The 19,666-nt window shown below is 44.3% G+C and overlaps 2 protein-coding genes and 1 long non-coding RNA gene across 3 annotated transcripts; all 3 read right to left on the bottom strand.

The window, feature by feature from the left end:
- Window positions 1–1,266: 1,266 nt before the first annotated feature.
- On the bottom strand, window positions 1,267–2,120 carry LOC120910508 (oocyte zinc finger protein XlCOF29-like). Its single transcript, XM_040322265.1, has 3 exons — window positions 1,990–2,120; window positions 1,722–1,868; window positions 1,267–1,338 (listed from the first exon to the last, which is right to left on the bottom strand). Exons 1-3 carry the CDS (start codon window positions 2,101–2,103, stop codon window positions 1,267–1,269), a joined length of 333 nt encoding a protein of 110 aa, XP_040178199.1. The 5' UTR covers window positions 2,104–2,120.
- Window positions 2,121–2,283: 163 nt separating this feature from the next.
- Window positions 2,284–6,916, bottom strand: LOC120909468. Its single transcript, XR_005741271.1, has 3 exons — window positions 6,865–6,916; window positions 4,057–4,178; window positions 2,284–2,402 (listed from the first exon to the last, which is right to left on the bottom strand). It is a non-coding gene; the product is annotated as an uncharacterized LOC120909468 (long non-coding RNA).
- Window positions 6,917–15,551: 8,635 nt separating this feature from the next.
- On the bottom strand, window positions 15,552–19,245 carry LOC120909467 (gastrula zinc finger protein XlCGF26.1-like). The gene is made up of 2 exons (XM_040321243.1): window positions 19,018–19,245; window positions 15,552–17,395 (listed from the first exon to the last, which is right to left on the bottom strand). Exons 1-2 carry the CDS (start codon window positions 19,079–19,081, stop codon window positions 15,894–15,896), a joined length of 1,566 nt encoding a protein of 521 aa, XP_040177177.1. The 5' UTR covers window positions 19,082–19,245; the 3' UTR covers window positions 15,552–15,893.
- Window positions 19,246–19,666: the final 421 nt, after the last annotated feature.

Here is a 19,666-nt window from a genome sequence, read left to right as displayed (position 1 = left end):
GGAAAACCCCCCTTTTTTTTATTTTTTATAAATGTTTATTTTTATTTTTTTTATTATTAAAGGGCCCAGAGGTCCCCAGGGCCCCGGATGGCTACCCCCCTTTTTTGTATATATTTTTCTTTAATGTGATTAATGTGGCCAGTCTCTGGGTGGAGACCAAACCTGATTTAAGTCAGCCAAGCCTGCAATTTCAGTATCTCCTCCTAATTTGTTGGGAACATGGCATTATATTGAGGAATGGAGATGGACCTTTCATTTGATGTACAGTATCTCCTCATTTGTTGGGAACATGATGTTATATTGAGGAATGGAGATGGACCTTTCATACAGTGTACAGTATCTCCTCCTCATGTGTTGGGAACATGACGTTATATTGAGGAACGAAGGTGGACCTTTCATGTGGTCAGGGCCGCCATCAGAGGGGTACAGGCATTTTTTTTTTTTAGGGGTCCGGATGTCCCCAGGGACCCGGAGGGCCCCAGATGGAGACCCCCCCTTTTTTTTTGTTATTTTTTATAAAAAAATATATATATTTTTATTCTTTTTTTATTTTATTTTTTATTAAAGGGCCAATTTTTTTTTTGCCCGGTTGGCAAACGCTCCTTTTTTTTATAAAAAAAAATATATTTTTTTTAATATATTTTTTATTAAAGGGCCAATAATTTTTTTTTTTTTTTAGGGGTCCGGGGGGCCTGGAGATCCCCAGGGCCCCCGGATGACAACCCCTCTTTTTTTTATAAAAAAAAAAAAAAAAATTATATATTTTTTTTGTTTCTTTTTTTTTATTATTTATATATATAACGAGTCACATCGGCTGCTTTAAGGGATTAGTTAATTAGCTCATATTAATTTATGTTTGTGCACAGGTGTATTGTTAGAGTAATATGAGCAGGAGGGGGAAACCTCCTCCTCCTCTGTATATAAGACTTGTATTCTGGTTCTAATAAAGAGTTCATGTTCAGCAATCAAGCAAGTATCGTCTTGTTTATAGTTGTCAGCGGTTGGAATATCTGATATCTAGATTCAGACTGGGAGGAAGTGATATATGACGAAAGCAATCAAGGGGAGTGTGGAATTTTTTTGTTACAGCAAGTATTTTTCTTTGTTTCTTTCCCTGATGTTTGACACACTTCCTTTGTATGTAATTCTCCACCCCTTCTTCCTGTGATTGTACTTCCTGTGTAATGGAGGCAGCTACAGGCCACATGTAGCAGGGCACATGTATTCTGCATAGTAAGCTACAGACAATATCATCTCTTGACCGCATCAGTACCACAACCTATTCATCTGTTGTATCCTGTCATCTGCTGTAACCCGATGTTCGGAATAAAAGCATCTCTGCGAATAGAATCGGTACTTGGTGAGTTCAAGCTATCTGATGAGGATTGTCCTCAGTGATTATATCTGCTTATACAGGCCAGGCATAGAGGTCTCACAATGGATAGATCGCTTCACAACAATCGGAGTCAGAATAGTACTGCTCTCTCCTTTACAATAAAGTCTCCTCTTACCTGGTGATGTGAGGGGCGGCTGATTGTCCATCATGACGTCCTTGTAGAGATCCTTGTGTCCTTCTAAATACTCCCACTCCTCCATGGAGAAATAGACAGTGACATCCTGACACCTTATAGGAACCTGACACACACAATGATACAGTCACCATCCAGACACATCCCTTGTCTGTTACTGGATAATGTCCCAGAATTCCCGTCACCGCTCACCTCTCCTGTCAGTAGCTCAATGATCTTCTGGGTGACTTCTAGAATCTTCTTCTTGCGTTTTCTCTTAAGAACCAGGAAGGTTGGTGGAGACGTGGCGATGGGGCCTCTTCTTTCTCTCATTCTTGTCTTCATAACTACAGCACAGCCCTGTGATATACAGCAATAAATATAATATTACAATTTTCCCCACCCCAATTGAGCAGAATTGGTCACCTTTACCAATAGAGATCAGAGTGATTTCATGTGATCCTCCCAGAATCCTCCTCACCTCTCCAGTCAACAAGTTAATGATCTCCAGAGTGAGGTTCAATGTCATCTCATTCAAGGAAAGTTTATTTTTTCCTAATTTTCCATCATTCGAGGTCTGCTGATTGTCCATCATGACGTCCTTGTAGAGATCCTTGTGTCCTTCTAAATACTCCCACTCCTCCATGGAGAAATAGACAGTGACATCCTGACACCTTATAGGAACCTGACACACACAATGATACAGTCACCATCCAGACACATCCCTTGTCTGTTACTGGATAATGTCCCAGAATTCCCACCACCGCTCACCTCTCCTGTCAGCAGATCCATCATCTTCTTGGTGACTTCTAGAATCTTCACAGATGAAGGGACAGTGATGTGTCTACTGGAGGTCACATATTTACCAGATGTCTTCTTCACTACTGTGTAACACTATTGTGGAACATCATGGAAAATGTAAATGATACTAACTTCAGGCTGAGACATTTCGATAATCAGGTTGGGATAAAAGTGATACCATGTGACCAGGGCCGGACTGGCCTGCCGGGATATTTCCAGGCAGGCCGCCTGCCCTGGGGCTGCTTTGAGCTGCGGCTGCAGCAGCGTTCAGTGCTGATCCAAGTGCCGCCTCTCCTCTCCTCTCCCTCCACTTTTTTAATTACACACATCGGCAGAGGCAGCTCTAGGCTTTGTGAGGCCTTAGGCAAAACTGGACATGGGGCCCCACTCACACCCATAATGGGAAAAATAATTCAAGGACAAAGGCGTCTTCCCCACAACCCTGGCCGGTGGTTGAGGGGGTCTACGGGTGGGCGGCTTATCGGAATCTGGAAGCCCCCTTTAACAAGGCGGCCCCCAGATCCTACTTTTTAATAACTAAGGGGCGGGGTGATGTCACCAGGTGAACTCGCCCCCTTGTGATGTCATTGACTGAGGGCATGCTGGGTCATTGACATCACAAGGGGTGGTGTCACCGATATTCACTGGTTGTTAGGGACGCTGGCGGTCCCTCTCCTGAGTCAGGGCTCTTAACGCTGCCTGAGCACAGCAGCGGAAGCGTTAAGGTCCCTGGTCCCCCAAGTTAGGTGGCCGTGAAGCCCCTGTGAGTGCGAGGCCTTAGGCGACCGCCTAATTTGCCTAATTAAAGAGCCGCCTCTGCACATCGGTATATATCTCGCGCTGTGTCACAGAGCTAGGGTCTGACTCTCAACTGTTCGGCAGCCGTCCACTCTCTGTAACAAATTGAGTTCCGTCTATCACGATCTAGGAGGCAGGGCTTTGTTTACAGAGAGTTGTTCTATTAGGCCTCAAAAACAGATGAACCATGATCTCACAATCAGTGGGCTGTTGCTCTGTTGGAAATCTTTCAGCGAAAAATGTATGAGCTCATGTTTGTACGAGTTGTATTACATCAACTATTGAAGGCTTTTTACAAGCTTATGTTGGGACAGAGATTTGCCTGAACAATAGTGTCTCTTGTCACATGAAACCAGCGGACAAGGAATGAAATTTGTGTGTCCATAGTCATCCATATTTTTGATAAATCATTCAAATTATCTATGATATTCTAGGTCACAGAGATGATTAGAATTTTAGTATCTGCGGACCTAACAACTTTGGTACAAGGTGAAATATAAAAAATAGTGGTTATAAGTAGAAATGTTTTGCAAAGCTAATTAGCATTATGAAATCATGTTTATAAATGTATAAGAATTAACCTATGTTTAAATTAACACATACTCATCGTATATATCAGAATAAATCATTTATCCATATAGATAATCATTTTGTGTGATATTGATTGATATACAGTATATAACCTGTGTCATTCCTAGACAAAACAGTTTGAATACAATAATGTAGGGGGGCACTGATATAAAGGTTTCCCCCTTATATCAGTAACACCACCCCCTTTACTGTAGGGTTTTCTTTCTGCGGAAGGTGGTCTCTGTGCTTTGAAATGTACGGTTTTCCCTTTTATGAACAAGAAAATAATGACGTTTGCTGTTGGGCTGGTATAATAATGCCAGGGCTGAATTTTATTTCCACTCCGGTCCTGCATGTGACCTCCCAGAATTCTCCTCACCTCTCCAATCAGCAGGTAGACGATCTCCAGGGTGAGGTCTAACATCCTCTCAGTCGGGTGTCTTTGATCTTTGGTCATCTTCATTGATGTGGGCATGTGATCTATACAGGACTCAAGACTCCCTGTAGACGGGTAATAAACTGAGAATTATCTGCATTGTAACGGGATGAATAATGTCTGCACAGCATTTCTAAATAGTCAATATGGTTTGTTATACCAGATTAGAGGTCTTCTTTATCAGCGTAACCGAAGGAAAAGAGATTCTATTTCTAGCTTAATTTCAGCATGGCTCTATATTTCAGATGTATCCGGTCTATAAACCAGAGGCTCTGGGTGGACAGTTGGATAAATGGTTCTATATTTAGGAGGTATCCGGTCTATAAACCAGAGGCTCTGGATGGACAGTTGGATAAATGGCTCTATATTTAGGATGTATCTGGTCTATAAACCAGAGGCTCTGGATGGACAGTTGGATAAATGGTTCTATATTTAGGATGTATCTGGTCTATAAACCAGAGGCTCTGCATGGACAGTTGGATAAATGGTTCTATATTTAGGAGGTATCCGGTCTATAAACCAGAGGCTCTGGATGGACAGTTGAATAAATGGCTCCTTATTTAGGATATATCTGATCTATAAACCAGAGGCTCTGGATGGACAGTTGGATAAATGGTTCTATATTTAGGATGTATCCGGTCTATAAACCAGAGGCTCTGGATGGACAGTTGGATAAATGGTTCTATATTTAGGATGTATCCGGTCTATAAACCAGAGGCTCTGGATGGACAGTTGGATAAATGGTTCTATATTTAGGATGTATCCGGTCTATAAACCAGAGGCTCTGGATGGACAGTTGGATAAATGGTTCTATATTTAGGATGTATCCGGTCTATAAACCAGAGGCTCTGGATGGACAGTTGGATAAATGGCTCTATATTTAGGATGTATCTGGTCTATAAACCAGAGGCTCTGGATGGACAGTTGGATAAATGGTTCTATATTTAGGATGTATCTGGTCTATAAACCAGAGGCACTGGATGGACAGTTGGATAAATGGCTCTATATTTAGGATGTATCTGGTCTATAAACCAGAGGCTCTGGATGGACAGTTGGATAAATGGCTCTATATTTAGGATGTATCTGGTACATAACCCAGAGGCTCTGCATGGACAGTTGGATAAATGGTTCTATATTTAGGAGGTATCCGGTCTATAAACCAGAGGCTCTGGATGGACAGTTGAATAAATGGCTCCTTATTTAGGATATATCTGATCTATAAACCAGAGGCTCTGGATGGACAGTTGGATAAATGGTTCTATATTTAGGATGTATCCGGTCTATAAACCAGAGGCTCTGGATGGACAGTTGGATAAATGGTTCTATATTTAGGATGTATCCGGTCTATAAACCAGAGGCTCTGGATGGACAGTTGGATAAATGGTTCTATATTTAGGATGTATCCGGTCTATAAACCAGAGGCTCTGGATGGACAGTTGGATAAATGGTTCTATATTTAGGATGTATCCGGTCTATAAACCAGAGGCTCTGGATGGACAGTTGGATAAATGGCTCTATATTTAGGATGTATCTGGTCTATAAACCAGAGGCTCTGGATGGACAGTTGGATAAATGGTTCTATATTTAGGATGTATCTGGTCTATAAACCAGAGGCACTGGATGGACAGTTGGATAAATGGCTCTATATTTAGGATGTATCTGGTCTATAAACCAGAGGCTCTGGATGGACAGTTGGATAAATGGCTCTATATTTAGGATGTATCTGGTACATAACCCAGAGGCTCTGGATGGACAGTTGGATAAATGGCTCTATATTTAGGATGTATCTGGTCTATAAACCAGAGGCACTGGATGGACAGTTGGATACATGGCTCTATATTTAGGATGTATCTGGTCTATAAACCAGAGGCTCTGGATGGACAGTTGGATAAATGGCTCTATATTTAGGATGTATCTGGTACATAACCCAGAGGCTCTGCATGGACAGTTGGATAAATGGTTCTATATTTAGGAGGTATCCGGTCTATAAACCAGAGGCTCTGGATGGACAGTTGAATAAATGGCTCCTTATTTAGGATATATCTGATCTATAAACCAGAGGCTCTGGATGGACAGTTGGATAAATGGTTCTATATTTAGGATGTATCCGGTCTATAAACCAGAGGCTCTGGATGGACAGTTGGATAAATGGTTCTATATTTAGGATGTATCCGGTCTATAAACCAGAGGCTCTGGATGGACAGTTGGATAAATGGTTCTATATTTAGGATGTATCTGGTCTATAAACCAGAGGCACTGGATGGACAGTTGGATAAATGGCTCTATATTTAGGATGTATCTGGTCTATAAACCAGAGGCTCTGGATGGACAGTTGGATAAATGGCTCTATATTTAGGATGTATCTGGTACATAACCCAGAGGCTCTGGATGGACAGTTGGATAAATGGCTCTATATTTAGGATGTATCTGGTCTATAAACCAGAGGCACTGGATGGACAGTTGGATAAATGGCTCTATATTTAGAATGTATCTGGTACATAACCCAGAGGCTCTGGATGGACAGTTGAATAAATGGCTCTATATTTAGGATGTATCCGGTCTATAAACCAGAGGCTCTGGATGGACAGTTGGATAAATGGTTCTATATTTAGGATGTATCTGTGTACAGATTATTATACTTCAATCATGTGTGTATCTGCTGGAGATAACAGACATCGCAGTGACTATGGAGGGAGAGGACGGACATGACGGAGAAATTACTGGGTGTAGATATAAAAAAAATCTTCTTACCTCCTCTGCTGCCAGGTCCAACAATGACTTGTTTTTCCCTCCAACACTAATGTAAGCCACATCTGGCTCTCTGCATCCTATTTCATTTCCTCTGTACATTCCTCTAGAAAAAGTAGATATCGCCATCTTGTGGAAAAAACGACAACTGCACCCTCTGTTGTCCTTGAATTTCCAGAATACGGATGTATTGAATTTCGGTCAAATTCCTGGGTGCCGAACCATTAATGCTCTACGCACATTGGAACTTCATCAGCAGCCTCATGGCAGAAAACAAAAAAAAAAACTAAATATATACACTTTATTACCAAAAGTATTGGGACACCTGCCTTTACACGCACATGAAATTTAATGGCATCCCAGCTTTAGTCCGTAGGGTTCGATATTGATTTGGCCCCACCCTTTGCAGCTATAACAGCTTCAAGGGGTTGTAAAGGTTTGTATTTTTTCACCTTAAAGCGGGGGTTCACCTGCAAAAAAATTTATTTAAGAGCCAGCAGCTACAAATACAGCAGCTGCTGGCTTTTAAAACATGGACACTTACCTGTCCAGGTCGCCCGCGACGTCAGCAGCCGAAGCCGATCGGTAGCTCTGCTTTCGGCTTCCCCCGCCGCCATCCTCGGTGAGGGAATCGGGAAGTGAAGCTCTGCGTCTTCACTGCCCGGTTCCCTACTGCGCATGTGCGAGTCGCACCAGTTCCTGTCTCTTCTGCGATCCAGCCTGCCAGCCACAGCTCTGGTCTACCCAGCCCTGACGGTCTGCCTGTTGCATCACCAGCCATACCAAATATTGGACTGATCCTAGACACTCCTGCATCACCGTTCTTCTGTGGCTACTGTATCAACCTCAGGGTCCCACAAGCCTGTGCGGCAAGAGAGGCTCTCCTCTACACGTCAGGCTCACGATCCAGGTACGTGACAGGGGCATAGATTGTCAGCTCTGATGGGGCAGGCTCAGAGGTGGTTGACGCCACGCCAGCTTCAGCCAGGAATGGTTGTATGTAACAATGGCACCAACCTTCTCTCTACCCCCCGAAACGGACACTTCACCTATGTTCCATGTTTGGCACATGTGCTGAATTTAGTGGTGCAGCGGTTCTTGAGCAGGTACCTAGTCTTACAGGATCTCCTGAGGCAGGCCAGAAAAGCCTGTGGTCATTTCCACCGGTCATACAATGCCAGTGCTCGGCTGGCTGACATTTAAAGGGAATGCAAACTGCCTACCAACCGTCTCATTTGTGACATGCCCACCAGGTGGAACTCAATGTTGGAAATGCTGCAGCGGCTGCACACACAGCAGAGGTCCATCAATGAGTACCTGTATGAGTATGGCTTCTTTTTGCCACACCAGTGGCTACTGATCAAGGATGCATGCACTGTCCTGTCACCATTTGAGGAGGCTACAAGGATGGTGAGCAGCGACAATGCATGCATCAGTGACACTGTCCCTCTAGTCTTCCTGTTGGAGCACAGGATGGACCACTGGACAGAACTTGCTCAATATGCAATTGAGCTACTGGCCTGTCCTGCATCCAGCATGCTTTCTGAATGCACATTCAGTGCTGCTGGAGGCTTTGTAATTGATCAAAGAGTGCGCCTGTCCACAGACTCCGGTGATAGGCTCACATTCATGAAAATGAATCAGTCTTGGATCAGCAGCTATCAAGCACCCGATGCTGATGTAACTGATTGAATTTGCTATGGAAGTGGGATCCCTTGAAGTCTGCCTATGCTGACTATCCTATTCCTCCTCAATCTTGATGATGCTAGCTTCCAACAATATCTTTAGTTTAGGGCACCACCACCCAAGGCCCAATTTTTCTGCCCCTGTTTAACAGGTGCATGTAATTAAAAATTGTAAACTAATATTTCACAGCAGGGCCCGTTCCTGCACCCAACAAGAGTATCTGTGAGGGGTTACAGTGTTGTGGCACCACCACCCAAGGCCTAATTTTTCTGCCTCTGTTTAACAGGTGCATGTAATTACAATTTGTGATCTAATATTTTACAGCAGGGCCCGTTCCTGCACCCAACAGAGTATCTGGTTGTGGCACCACCACCACCACCCAAGGCCCAATTTTTCTGCCTCTGTTTAACAGGGCCATGTAATTACAATTCTTGAGATAATATTTAAATGCAATGCCCATTCCTGCACCCAACAAGAGTATCTGTGAGGGGGTTACAGTGTTGTGGCACCACCACTACCCAAGGCCCAATTTTACTGCCCCTGTTTAACAGGGGCATGTATTTATAATTTTTGACATATTTCACAGCAGTTCCCGTTCCTGCACCCGACAAGAGTATATGTGAGGAGTTACAGTGTTGTGGCACCATCACCACCGCCCAATAGGGCTGTCGAATATAATCGATGCAGCGATGCATCGCGATTCGACCCCCGGCGGTTCTGCATCGATGCGGTTGCTTTAAATAATCGATGCATGTTGATGACGTCATCGTCGCGTCCTGCCGCGCGGAGCCGAAGTTTTGCCGCCTTCCCCTGTGTCACACTCGGAGTCCTGAGGAGAGGAGACGGACACGTGCAGCGCCAGCACAGCGTAGCCCTCCCCCCGGAGCGCTCAGACACTTAGCTTTCCTCCGAGTCCCCAGCCGAAGTAAGCGCCGTCTTTTTCCGCCTTCCGCCGACGTCATCCACAGCCGCCCTGTGTCACTTGCTTCACTGGCAGACACATGAGAGGAGACAGAGTGACACCTGTTGTGAGTTCCGGTCCCAGTTCCCAGAGCTGTCCTCGGCTTACCATTACTATGCAGCGTGCACTGCAGGCTGCCTGGTACAGGGGGAGAACGTTGCCGACTCACAACTGGCTGCTGTGGGCAGCAGCTGCAGGACTGTGGGAGAGAGACCCCGAGCGAGACAGGCTGCACTTGTCCTCTGTCCTCCTCACAGGCAACAGGAGAGGAGACCTCCAGCAGTGAGTGCAGAACTGACTCGTCATCATCATCATCAGGTACACAACAGAGACACTGACTGTCACAGTAGTACTACTAGTACACTTATAACTGTAATCAAGGTATATAATATAATATATTATCATATCTTTGATGCACCATGTGGAGTGGACTGTAAAATTCAAATATGGCAAATGTATGACTGTAATAATAATTGTAAATAATAAATAGTTTGTGACCATACCATTGCCATTTAATTAATTATGGTTTATGTAGGTCTAGCTCTAATCTATTGTCCAATGTCTTACTGATTGATCAAAACTTCATTACTTACCTTGTTTTGTATGATTTAGCTCATCACTGCCCCACACATGCAATGCAGTGCATGTGTGGGGCAGTGATGAGCAAAACCATAAATCATACAAACAAGGTAAGTAATGAAGTTATGTGAATCAATCACTAAGAGAATGAATACATAAAACCATAATTAATTAAATGGCATATGTTGTTGTAGCTGTTTGTTCAATGCCAGTGTGCCACGAAGATTGGAGAAGGAGAGATAGAGATCACTTTACCAACCGTTTCACTTTCACTGAGTGACCACGGTGGCTAGCAGTAGCACAGATCACAGATAAGATGAGGGTGCATTGTTTTAACACGTAGCAACGGTGCATGGGGTAGAATAATCATCTCCTGAATCATGTCTGCAGTCTCTGACCATCTCCTGTAGCAGGTCTGCAGTCTACGACCATCTCTTGTAGCATGTCTGCAGTCTCTGACCATCTCTTGTAGCATGTCTGCAGTCTCTGACCATCTCTTGTAGCATGTCTGCAGTCTCTGACCATCTCTTGTAGCATGTCTGCAGTCTCTGACCATCTCTTGTAGCATGTCTGCAGTCTCTGACCATCTCCTGTACTATGTCTGCAGTCTCTGACCATCTCTTGTAGCATGTCTGCAGTCTCTGACCATCTCCTGTAGCATGTCTGCAGTCTCTGACCATCTCCTGTACTATGTCTGCCGTCTCTGACCATCTCCTGTATTATGTCTGCAGTCTCTGACCATCTCCTGTACCATGTCTGCCGTCTCTGACCATCTCCTGTATTATGTCTGCAGTCTCTGACCATCTCCTGTAGCATGTCTGCAGTCTCTGACCATCTCCTGTAGCATGTCTGCAGTCTCTGACCATCTCCTGTAGCATGTCTGCTGTGTTTAGACTTTGCTACATGCAGGAAGTGTTATTGTGTGTTTTTTTTTTAAGAACAGATAGAAAAAAACATGGAGTACTTAATTTTTTTTTGATGAAAGCCATGCGCACTTGCGCTGCAATCGTGATGCATCGTGATGCATCGCGGAATCGAATCGAATCGAATCGTGGACTTGATAATCGTAATCGCATCGAATCGTGAGATCGGTGAAGATGCGCAGCCCTACCGCCCAAGGCCCAATTTTTCTGCCCATTTAACAGGGGCATGTAATTACATTTTTTGATAGGGCAGGCCGTATAGTATATATACTGCTGTTCAGAGTATATAGTGCATGGGGGACCCCCACGCCATTTTTCTTCAATTTAGTTCAGGGTTCCCCTTAATATCCATACTGGACCTGAAGAGCCTGGTATGAATTTTGGTATTTTATCTATATTGCCCGGATCTGACAATACATTACAGCCGTGAGTAGTTTTAAATGAATTTTTTTCCTTTAGAAATGTTCACTTTAAGCATTATTAAAATCACTGCTCCAAAAAAGATGACCGTTTAGAAAAAAAAAATGTTTTTGCGTTGATACATGTCACCTGGGGCAGGACCCAGGTCCCCAAACACTTTTTATGGTAATAACTTGCATATAAGCCTTTAAAATTAGCACCTTTGATTTTTCACGTTCGTGTCCCATAGACTTTAATGGTGTTTGAACAAACTTTTTGCCTGTTCTCATGTTCTGCTGCAAACCGAATCGGGGGGTGCTCGGCTCATCCCTAATAGACAGTTTGTATGAAAATTGTACCATATATTTTATAGATGGCCCCGCCAGAGGTAGGCAGGTGAAAAGCTTACTTAATGGAACATCCTGGTTAACCAAACACTAAGGGGCGGTTGTAGGATCTGCCAAACACTAAGGCCCCATACACACGAGAGAATTTATCCGCGGATACGGTCCAGCGGACCGTTTCCACGGATAAATCCTCTCAAAGATTTCCGCAGATTTCTATGCGATGGAGTGTACACACCATCGCATTGAAATCCGCACGGAAATCCTCTGGCGATGACGTGTCGCGCCGTCGCCGCGATTATGACGCGGCGACGGGCGCGACGCTGTCATATAAGGAATTCCACGCATGCGTCAAATCCTTACGACGCGTGCGGGGAATCCCTTTGGACGGATGGATCCGGTGAGTCTGTACAGACGAGCGGATCCATCCGTTGGGATGGATTCCAGCAGATGGATTTGTTGTGCATGTCAGCAAATATCCGATCTGCTGGAATCCATCCCAGAGGAGATTTCTCCGCAGAAACAGATCCGCTGGCGTGTACACACCATAGGATCTATCCGCAGAAACCCATTTGCTGGGATTTATCTGCGGATGGATTCTATCGTGTGTATGGGGCCTTAGACTGGGGGTCCCCAAAATTTCTAAACAAAGGGCCAGACTTTAGGGGGACAGACTGTGGTGAGTGAGTGACTTGTATAGCGATACAAATGCGAAATAAATCGCCTCAAGGCACTTTGTCCAATTTGGTCTAGGTCCTTCAGAAGAGGTGGGTCTTCAGTTTTTTTTCCTGAAGGCCCGATGGTTTTCTTCCATGCAGATGTTCGTGGGTAGAGCGTTCCATAGCCGTGGTCTTGGACTGCGAATCTTCGTTCCCCTTTCGATTTGTGACGGAACTTGAGGATGTGGAGGAGATTTTGATTTGTTGATCGGAGGGCCCGATTAGGGGTGTAGTATTTTATTTTCTTGCATAAATATTGAGACGCGTTTTTCTTGTGTGCATTTGTGGGTGAGGCAGGTAAAGGTATTCCGATCCTTTACGGATAGCCAGTGGAGAGTCTTCGAGGCCGGGGTGATGGATAAGAAACTGTCCTGGTGTCAGTGCCTTCTCTTTGATAGTAGGGGGAATAATAATGCCCCATTTTTGGTGCCAGGGTTCAATATTGAGTTGGCCCACCCTTTGCATCTATAACGAGGAACCAGTCATGGTCGGAGGTAGAGGGGAAGCTGTCGCCACTAAGGGACCATCCACCTTGCTACCGGAGATCACTGTGAGTAAGCTGAGGGCAGTACCAGAGCAGACTTCTCGCCAGCCGGGGACGGTAGAGAGTGGGAAAACTTCAGCGCCAAGGGTGCCAAGCCAGGAACCCAGCGCAACAGTAGAGGTGATGCTTGTGGAGTGCCAAGCCAGGGACCTAACGTGTCAGAAGGGGTGAAGCTTTAGGAGTATCTTTGAGTGCCAAGCCAGGGACCCAGCAGTACAGCAGAGGTGATGCTTGTGGAGTGCCAAGCCAGGGACCTAACATGTCAGCAGGGGGGAAGCTTTAGGGGTATCTGTGAGTGCCAAGCCAGGAGTTGAAGCGGGGTTGACGCTTGAGGAAGATACTGAGTGCTCAGGGGATCCAGTGGCTAGTGGATCTGAAGTCTAGTGAGAGAGACTGGGAGATCGTTGAGTGAAGACCCACAGTGAGTGAGTGTGGGGTAAAGAGAACTGTTTGTGTTGCGGATAGTTAAATACATTTACCGTTAGTAACAGTTACAAGATTGTTGCCATAGGAGACAGCGGTTCTACCTATAAAGAAGTGGTGTCTGGCTGGAGGCCTTCATCTGTATAGCTGTCTACCTATAGAAGTCTCGGAGTCTGCCAATTATCTTTGCATCTACCTAAGGGTGTCTTGGCCCACAGTTCTGTTTAAGAGATGATAAATTTCTTTGCATTCAAAAAGTGTCTGGCACCCACCATTTCATCTTGCATTACACCCATCCATGCCTTGTAACCTACTCTACAAAGAAGGATGTCAGCTGTCCCTAACTCTGGAGGTCACCACTGGGTTTCAGGGGACCCGGGACTTTGTTACATAAATAAAAGAAAATGGACTCGGAACAAAATATTGTAAGACCTTTAATATTTACTTTACGAAAAGAGAATAACTGGTCACCAATACGAAGATGTCATCTAAACCGTGTGCAATTATAGTAAAATATCAAAATAAATCAGTTATCTTCATTTAACTCGGACCAATGACAAGGCAACTTTCCAGTAAAGCAGAACAAAGCGCAACGACGAGCAGCAACCAAAAGGTTCTTCTGTGAAAGATCGATTCTGATTGGGTTGAAGTGTTAAATTGATCCTCTGTGTATTAGTGGGACGTCTTTTTGTCATAACTGACTGTAAAAAGATATACAGTGGAACCTTGGTTTACGAGTAACGCGGTTAACAAGCGTTTTGAATAACGAGCAACTTTTTTTTTATTTTTTTATTATGACTTATAGCTAGATTCACATAGAGTTAGGTCGGCGTATCAGTAGATAAGCCGACCTATCTCGGAATCTGCGCCGTCCTAAGTTTAAGTGTATTCTCAAACAGAGATACACTTAAACCTATCTAAGATACGAGGGCTTGCGCCGTCCTATCTTAGGGTGCAATATTTAGGCTGGCCGCTAGGTGGCGATTCCATTGCGGTCGGCGTAGAATATGTAAATCACTAGATACGCCTATTCACGAACGTACGCCTGGCCGACGCAGTACAGATGCGCCGTTTACGTAACGCATTATCAGGCCTAAAGATATTCCATCAAATAGTTGGAATAGTAATGTTAAAGTATGGCCGTCGTTCCCGCGTCGAAATTCGAAAATTTTATGTAGTTTGCGTAAGTCGTCCGTGAATAGGGATTTACGTCATTTACGTCCACGTCAAAATCAATAGGACCGTGTGGCGTACTTAGCCGCAATGCACACTGGGAAATGTAGGCGGACGGCGCATGCGCCATTCCAAAAAACGTCAATCACATCAGGTCAAAGCAAATTATCATAAAACACGCCCCCTCGGCCTATTTTGAATTAGGCACGCTTGCGTCCGCCGCATTTACGCTACGCCGCCGTAAGTTAGGAGGCAAGTACTTTGTGAATACAGTACTTGCCTCTATGACTTAAGGCAGCGTAGCGTAAATACGATACGCTACGCCGCCTTAAAGTTGCGCGCCCCTACCTGAGTCTAACTATTAGTTTGCGAGTGTTGTCTCACAAAACGAGCAGAATTCAAGCTAATGGGGTGTGCAGTACTGCATTTGGCCTGAGGTGCGGGGGAGCCGGTGACACTTGGAATGGTTCGGAGCCGTGCCCACTCAGAAATACTCCGTTACGAGCTATGATTAATCACTAGCTAATAGTGCGAAACGCGTCAGCTGTTTTACCCCTGTGTCGTGTGCTGTGATTTGTAGTGCATCCTCCCTTTTTTAAATAAAGACAACCATCAAGTTTTTTTGGAGTGCGGCTGTCCATATTTCCTCTTACTTGTTTAATTGCCAGCACCCTTGATTTCCTGAGACCATACTGATCATCCTAACACAATCCACCTGGAGCGGTAACTCTTTCTCTTCCGAGGGTTTTCGAGATCAGCCGGGAGCTGTCCCCGAGTATATCCGAGGCTCTCCGGCGCCCCCCCCTCCCCCACCCACCTCTGGTCACATGCGGTATTGCATGACATAGAAGTCAATGCGGAACAAATTATCTTCGTTTCCATTGACCTCTATGGTGAAACTTGCTTTGATATGCTTTGGATTACAAGCATTCTCCCGCAACGGATTATGCTCGTAATCCAAGGTTCCACTGTACACTCACATGCCACTTTGGGCCCCTTAGTACCAATTGAGCATTCAGATTTCATCAACAAAGGGCAGCTCGAAAAACAAAACACAAATGATGGGCTACATGTTGGGTCTAAAGGGAAGGAGTCCATTTACAAAAAAGGTTATAGGTGTCCCAAGTGCGGGAAAAATGTCACAATTTTCTCGATATTCGGGCGCCATTACTTCCAAAAAACATTCCTAATGTCGATATTTCCAGCTTTTTATAAATATATTGATTGTATAGGACTACACAATTTAATATTTTAGATGCCACCTTCCAGTTGTCACCGACATCAGCAGGTGTGCGTTCTCTGATGCCGAATTAGATTTCCTTTATTTGTAAAACATTTCTCGCACTCTGAACATGAAAAAGGACGCTCACCTGTGTGACTTCTCTGATGTGTGATAAGATTTTCCTTCTGAGTGAAACACTTCCCGCACACTGGGCATAAATAAGGACGGTCCCCCTTGTGCGTTCTCTGGTGTCTAAGCAGGTGCGATCTCTGAGTGAAACATTTCCCGCACTCTGAACATGAATAAGGACGCTCCCCCGTGTGAATTCTCTGGTGTATAACAAGTCCTCTTTCCTCTGTGAAATATTTCCCGCACTCCGAACACGAGAATGGAGGTTCGCTCATGTGACTTCTCTGGTGTATAAGAAGAGCTCTTTTCTCAGTGAAACATTTCCCGCACTCTAAACATGAAAAAGGACGCTCGCCCGTGTGACTCCTCTGGTGTGTAATAAGATGTTCTTTCTGAGTGAAACTTTTTCCACAGTCTGAACATGAAAACGGACGCTCACCCGTGTGGCTTCTCTGGTGTCTAAGAAGGCTTCTTTTCTGCGTGAAACATTTCCCGCACTCGGAACATGAATAAGGAGGTTCGCTCATGTGAATTCTCTGGTGTGTAAGAAGTGCTCTTTTCTCAGTGAAACCTTTTCCGCACTCTGAGCATGAAAAAGGACGCTCCCCCGTGTGAACTCTCTGGTGACTAATAAGTTTCCCTTTCTCTGTGAAACATTTCCCGCACTCGGAACACGAGAAAGGATGTTCGACCGAGTGACTTCTCTGGTGTCTAAGAAGCTTTCCTTTCCCGGCAAAACCTTTTCCGCACTCTGAGCATATGAAAGGTCGCTCACCCGTGTGAATCCTCTGGTGTATAACAAGGGCTCCTTTCTGGGTGAAACCCTTCCCGCAATCAGAACACGAATACGGACGCTCGCCCGTGTGGATCCGCTTGTGTCGAAGAAGGTCTCCTTTCAGAGTGAAACTTTTCCCGCACTCAGAACATGAAAAAGGGCGCTCGCCCGTGTGAATTTTCAGATGGGTGAGAAGGTTTCCTTTCTCCGTGAAACACTTCCCGCACTCCGAACACGAATAAGGGCGCTTGCCCGTGTGGATTCTCTGGTGTACGACAAAGACTTTTTTCTCAGTGAAAGATTTCCCGCACTCTGAACATGAAAAGGTCGCACTGGTATGAGATTTGAGATGTATAAGAAGTTCAGATTTCGTCTTAAAAGTTTTCCTACACCTGAAACAGGACATCAAGCTCTCCCTCGAGGGAAGGGTTTCTTGGCTCAGAGAAGATTCCTTAGGATTAGATGGTCTATCAGTGCTGTGGAATCTCCAATGGTTATCTGAAGTTAAAGCATGCGATTGGTCAGAAGATTCCTCTGGATTAAAGGGATCCATTGAGGTTTCCAAACAGGAAGGTCTGTGAGGAAGATTCTGAGTCATGGGTTTTATTCCTGGAGAATACGGACTTCTCTTAGACTTGTTCCGTACATACCGACCATCTGTTAGAAAGAAATTTTAAATAAAATGGTAAAAGTAGCTTACATTTATTTTTGTATCGTATATATCTAAGCAGAAAAAAATGGTTAAGGCCAGGTTCACACCTATGCGAATTGAGTGCGGCTTAAACCGCATTCCAATACGCAGAACATTTCTAAATACATTGTTTTCAATGAGGCTGGTTCACATATGTGCGATGCATTCGCACTGCGCATTGCAGTAAAACCGTGTGCGTCTTTTAGGCATTGTGGTGCGGCTCAGGTGCGAATTCAAGCCCATTATCTTCTATGGGTACGCAGCTGATTCGCAGATGTGTTCAGTTCTCTTCAGGAATTTCTCTCATTCAGCTCAATACACTTCTCCCCCACTCTCCTCTCACCGTAACTTCTTCCAGGTCTCCAAATTCGCATCTAAAAAGACTTCTCTTATCTCTGCAGAGATAAGAGAGCTGAAATTCGCACTGCACTAGTGTGATTCCGGCCTTAAAGGGAAAATCCTACTATAAATCAACACCGGTAGCCATTTTCAGTGACCTTGGAAACCATAGGGGGGGTCTCAAGACTCATACAATGGCTTTGCTCTTTCCACTGTAACTGATCAACAGCCATACAACTAAGAAACATATTTTATGAACTGTAACCTACATCATTGAGATGAAAACAGGAACTTGCATTGTCAGGATGGAAGCAGATGCTTGCTAAATAGATGACGTATATCTTATCCTGATAAAGAAAGTCACTCCTATGCCACCACTTTATCCTCTTTACAACTGCATAAATATCTGTGTTCAATAAACTAGAGACCTTTTGATAACACCAAGCAACTGTTCATGTGTATGATTGGGTTCTCTCTCAGATCTGATGGATCACTGAAGTGTTTTTTTGCATTACCTAAGAATACACCTGGGTGGTTATATTACATATCCTCATCAATTCTGATGACCTTTCATATGGTGTACAGTATCTCCTCCTCATTTGTTGGGAACATGACATTATATTGAGGAATGGAGATGGACCTTTCATATGGTGTACAGTATCTCCTCCTCATTTGTTGGGAACATGACATTATATTGAGGAATGGAGATGGACCTTTCATATGTTGTACAGTATCTCCTCCTCATTTGTTGGGAACATGACGTTATATTGAGGAATGGAGATGGACCTTTCATATGGTGTACAGTATCTCTTCCTCATTTGTTGGGAACATGACGTTATATTGAGGAATGGAGATGGACCTTTCATATGGTGTACAGTATCTACTCCTCATTTGTTGGGAACATGACGTTATATTGAGGAATAGAGATCGACCTTTCATTTGGCCTTCTCCATGTCTGTCTGTCCACCTGCAAGGTGATTAATGTGGCCAGTCTCTGGGTGGAGACCAAACCTGATTTAAGCCAGCCAAGCCTGCAATCTCAGTATTTCCTCATCATTTGTTGGGAACATGATGTTATATTGAGGAATGGAGATGGACCTTTCATATGGTGTACAGTATCTCCTCCTCATTTGATATGATGTTATCTTTTGAGAATGGAGATGTTGAAATCTGTTAATTCTCCAGAACTTTTTCCCACATCTCTATCAATTTTAGGTAACATGAACATGTAATCAATACATTTACTTACCTGTGCCAATATCTAGAGAAGATTCCTCCTGTTTACTCTTCACAAAAATTTCCCCCTCTTCCATAGACTGCTGATCTCCACTCACCAACGACTCTTCTTCTTCCTCCTTAATCTCAACTTTGATGTCTTTCAGTTCTTCTTCCTAAACCCCAAAATGATAAAACACTTAGAAAAGTTAGCTCTATCACAACAGGAATGTCATCTCATACAGTTTAGAATACATTTTGGATGCTCAGTCACACCTACCTGATCCTGGTGAGGGATGGTGTGATCTTCCTGTGTGGAATCCCGGGAATACAGAGGACGGGGACATCTCTCTGATGGGTTCCCATTACTGGATCCATCTGTAGGAAACACACACACTGACTGAATACATTGTTTCTATGTGTTTATCAGATGATGGGGGATCTAGGTGGAGCCTCCGTACTGCTCTATCCTTTACAATAAAGTCTCCTCTTACCCGGTGATGTGAGGGGCGACTGATTCTCCATCATGACGTCCTTGTAGAGATCCTTGTGTCCTTCTATATACTCCCACTCCTCCATGGAGAAATAGACAGTGACATCCTGACACCTTATAGGAACCTGACACACACAATGATACAGTCACCATCCAGACACATCCCTTGTCTGTTACTGGATAATGTCCC

This window comes from Rana temporaria, chromosome 8, assembly GCF_905171775.1.
Source record: "Rana temporaria chromosome 8, aRanTem1.1, whole genome shotgun sequence".
In the NCBI taxonomy this organism is placed as follows: domain Eukaryota; kingdom Metazoa; phylum Chordata; class Amphibia; order Anura; family Ranidae; genus Rana; species Rana temporaria.
The sequence above is the reverse complement of the archived record's forward strand: the minus strand, read 5'-3'. Positions and strand labels throughout refer to the sequence as shown.

Coding starts and splice junctions, on each gene's coding strand:
- LOC120910508 (XM_040322265.1), bottom strand. CDS start 2,103: ATGATGGACAATCAGCAGACCTCGAATGATGGAAAATTAGGAAAAAAT. Junction 1,869..1,989: donor TTAACTTGTTGACTGGAGAG/GTGAGGAGGATT, acceptor TGTATATCACAG/GGCTGTGCTGTAGTTATGAA. Junction 1,339..1,721: donor TTGAGCTACTGACAGGAGAG/GTGAGCGGTGAC, acceptor TTCTATTCGCAG/AGATGCTTTTATTCCGAACA.
- LOC120909467 (XM_040321243.1), bottom strand. CDS start 19,081: ATGGAAGAGGGGGAAATTTTTGTGAAGAGTAAACAGGAGGAATCTTCT. Junction 17,396..19,017: donor TTCTCTAGATATTGGCACAG/GTAAGTAAATGT, acceptor TCTTTCTAACAG/ATGGTCGGTATGTACGGAAC.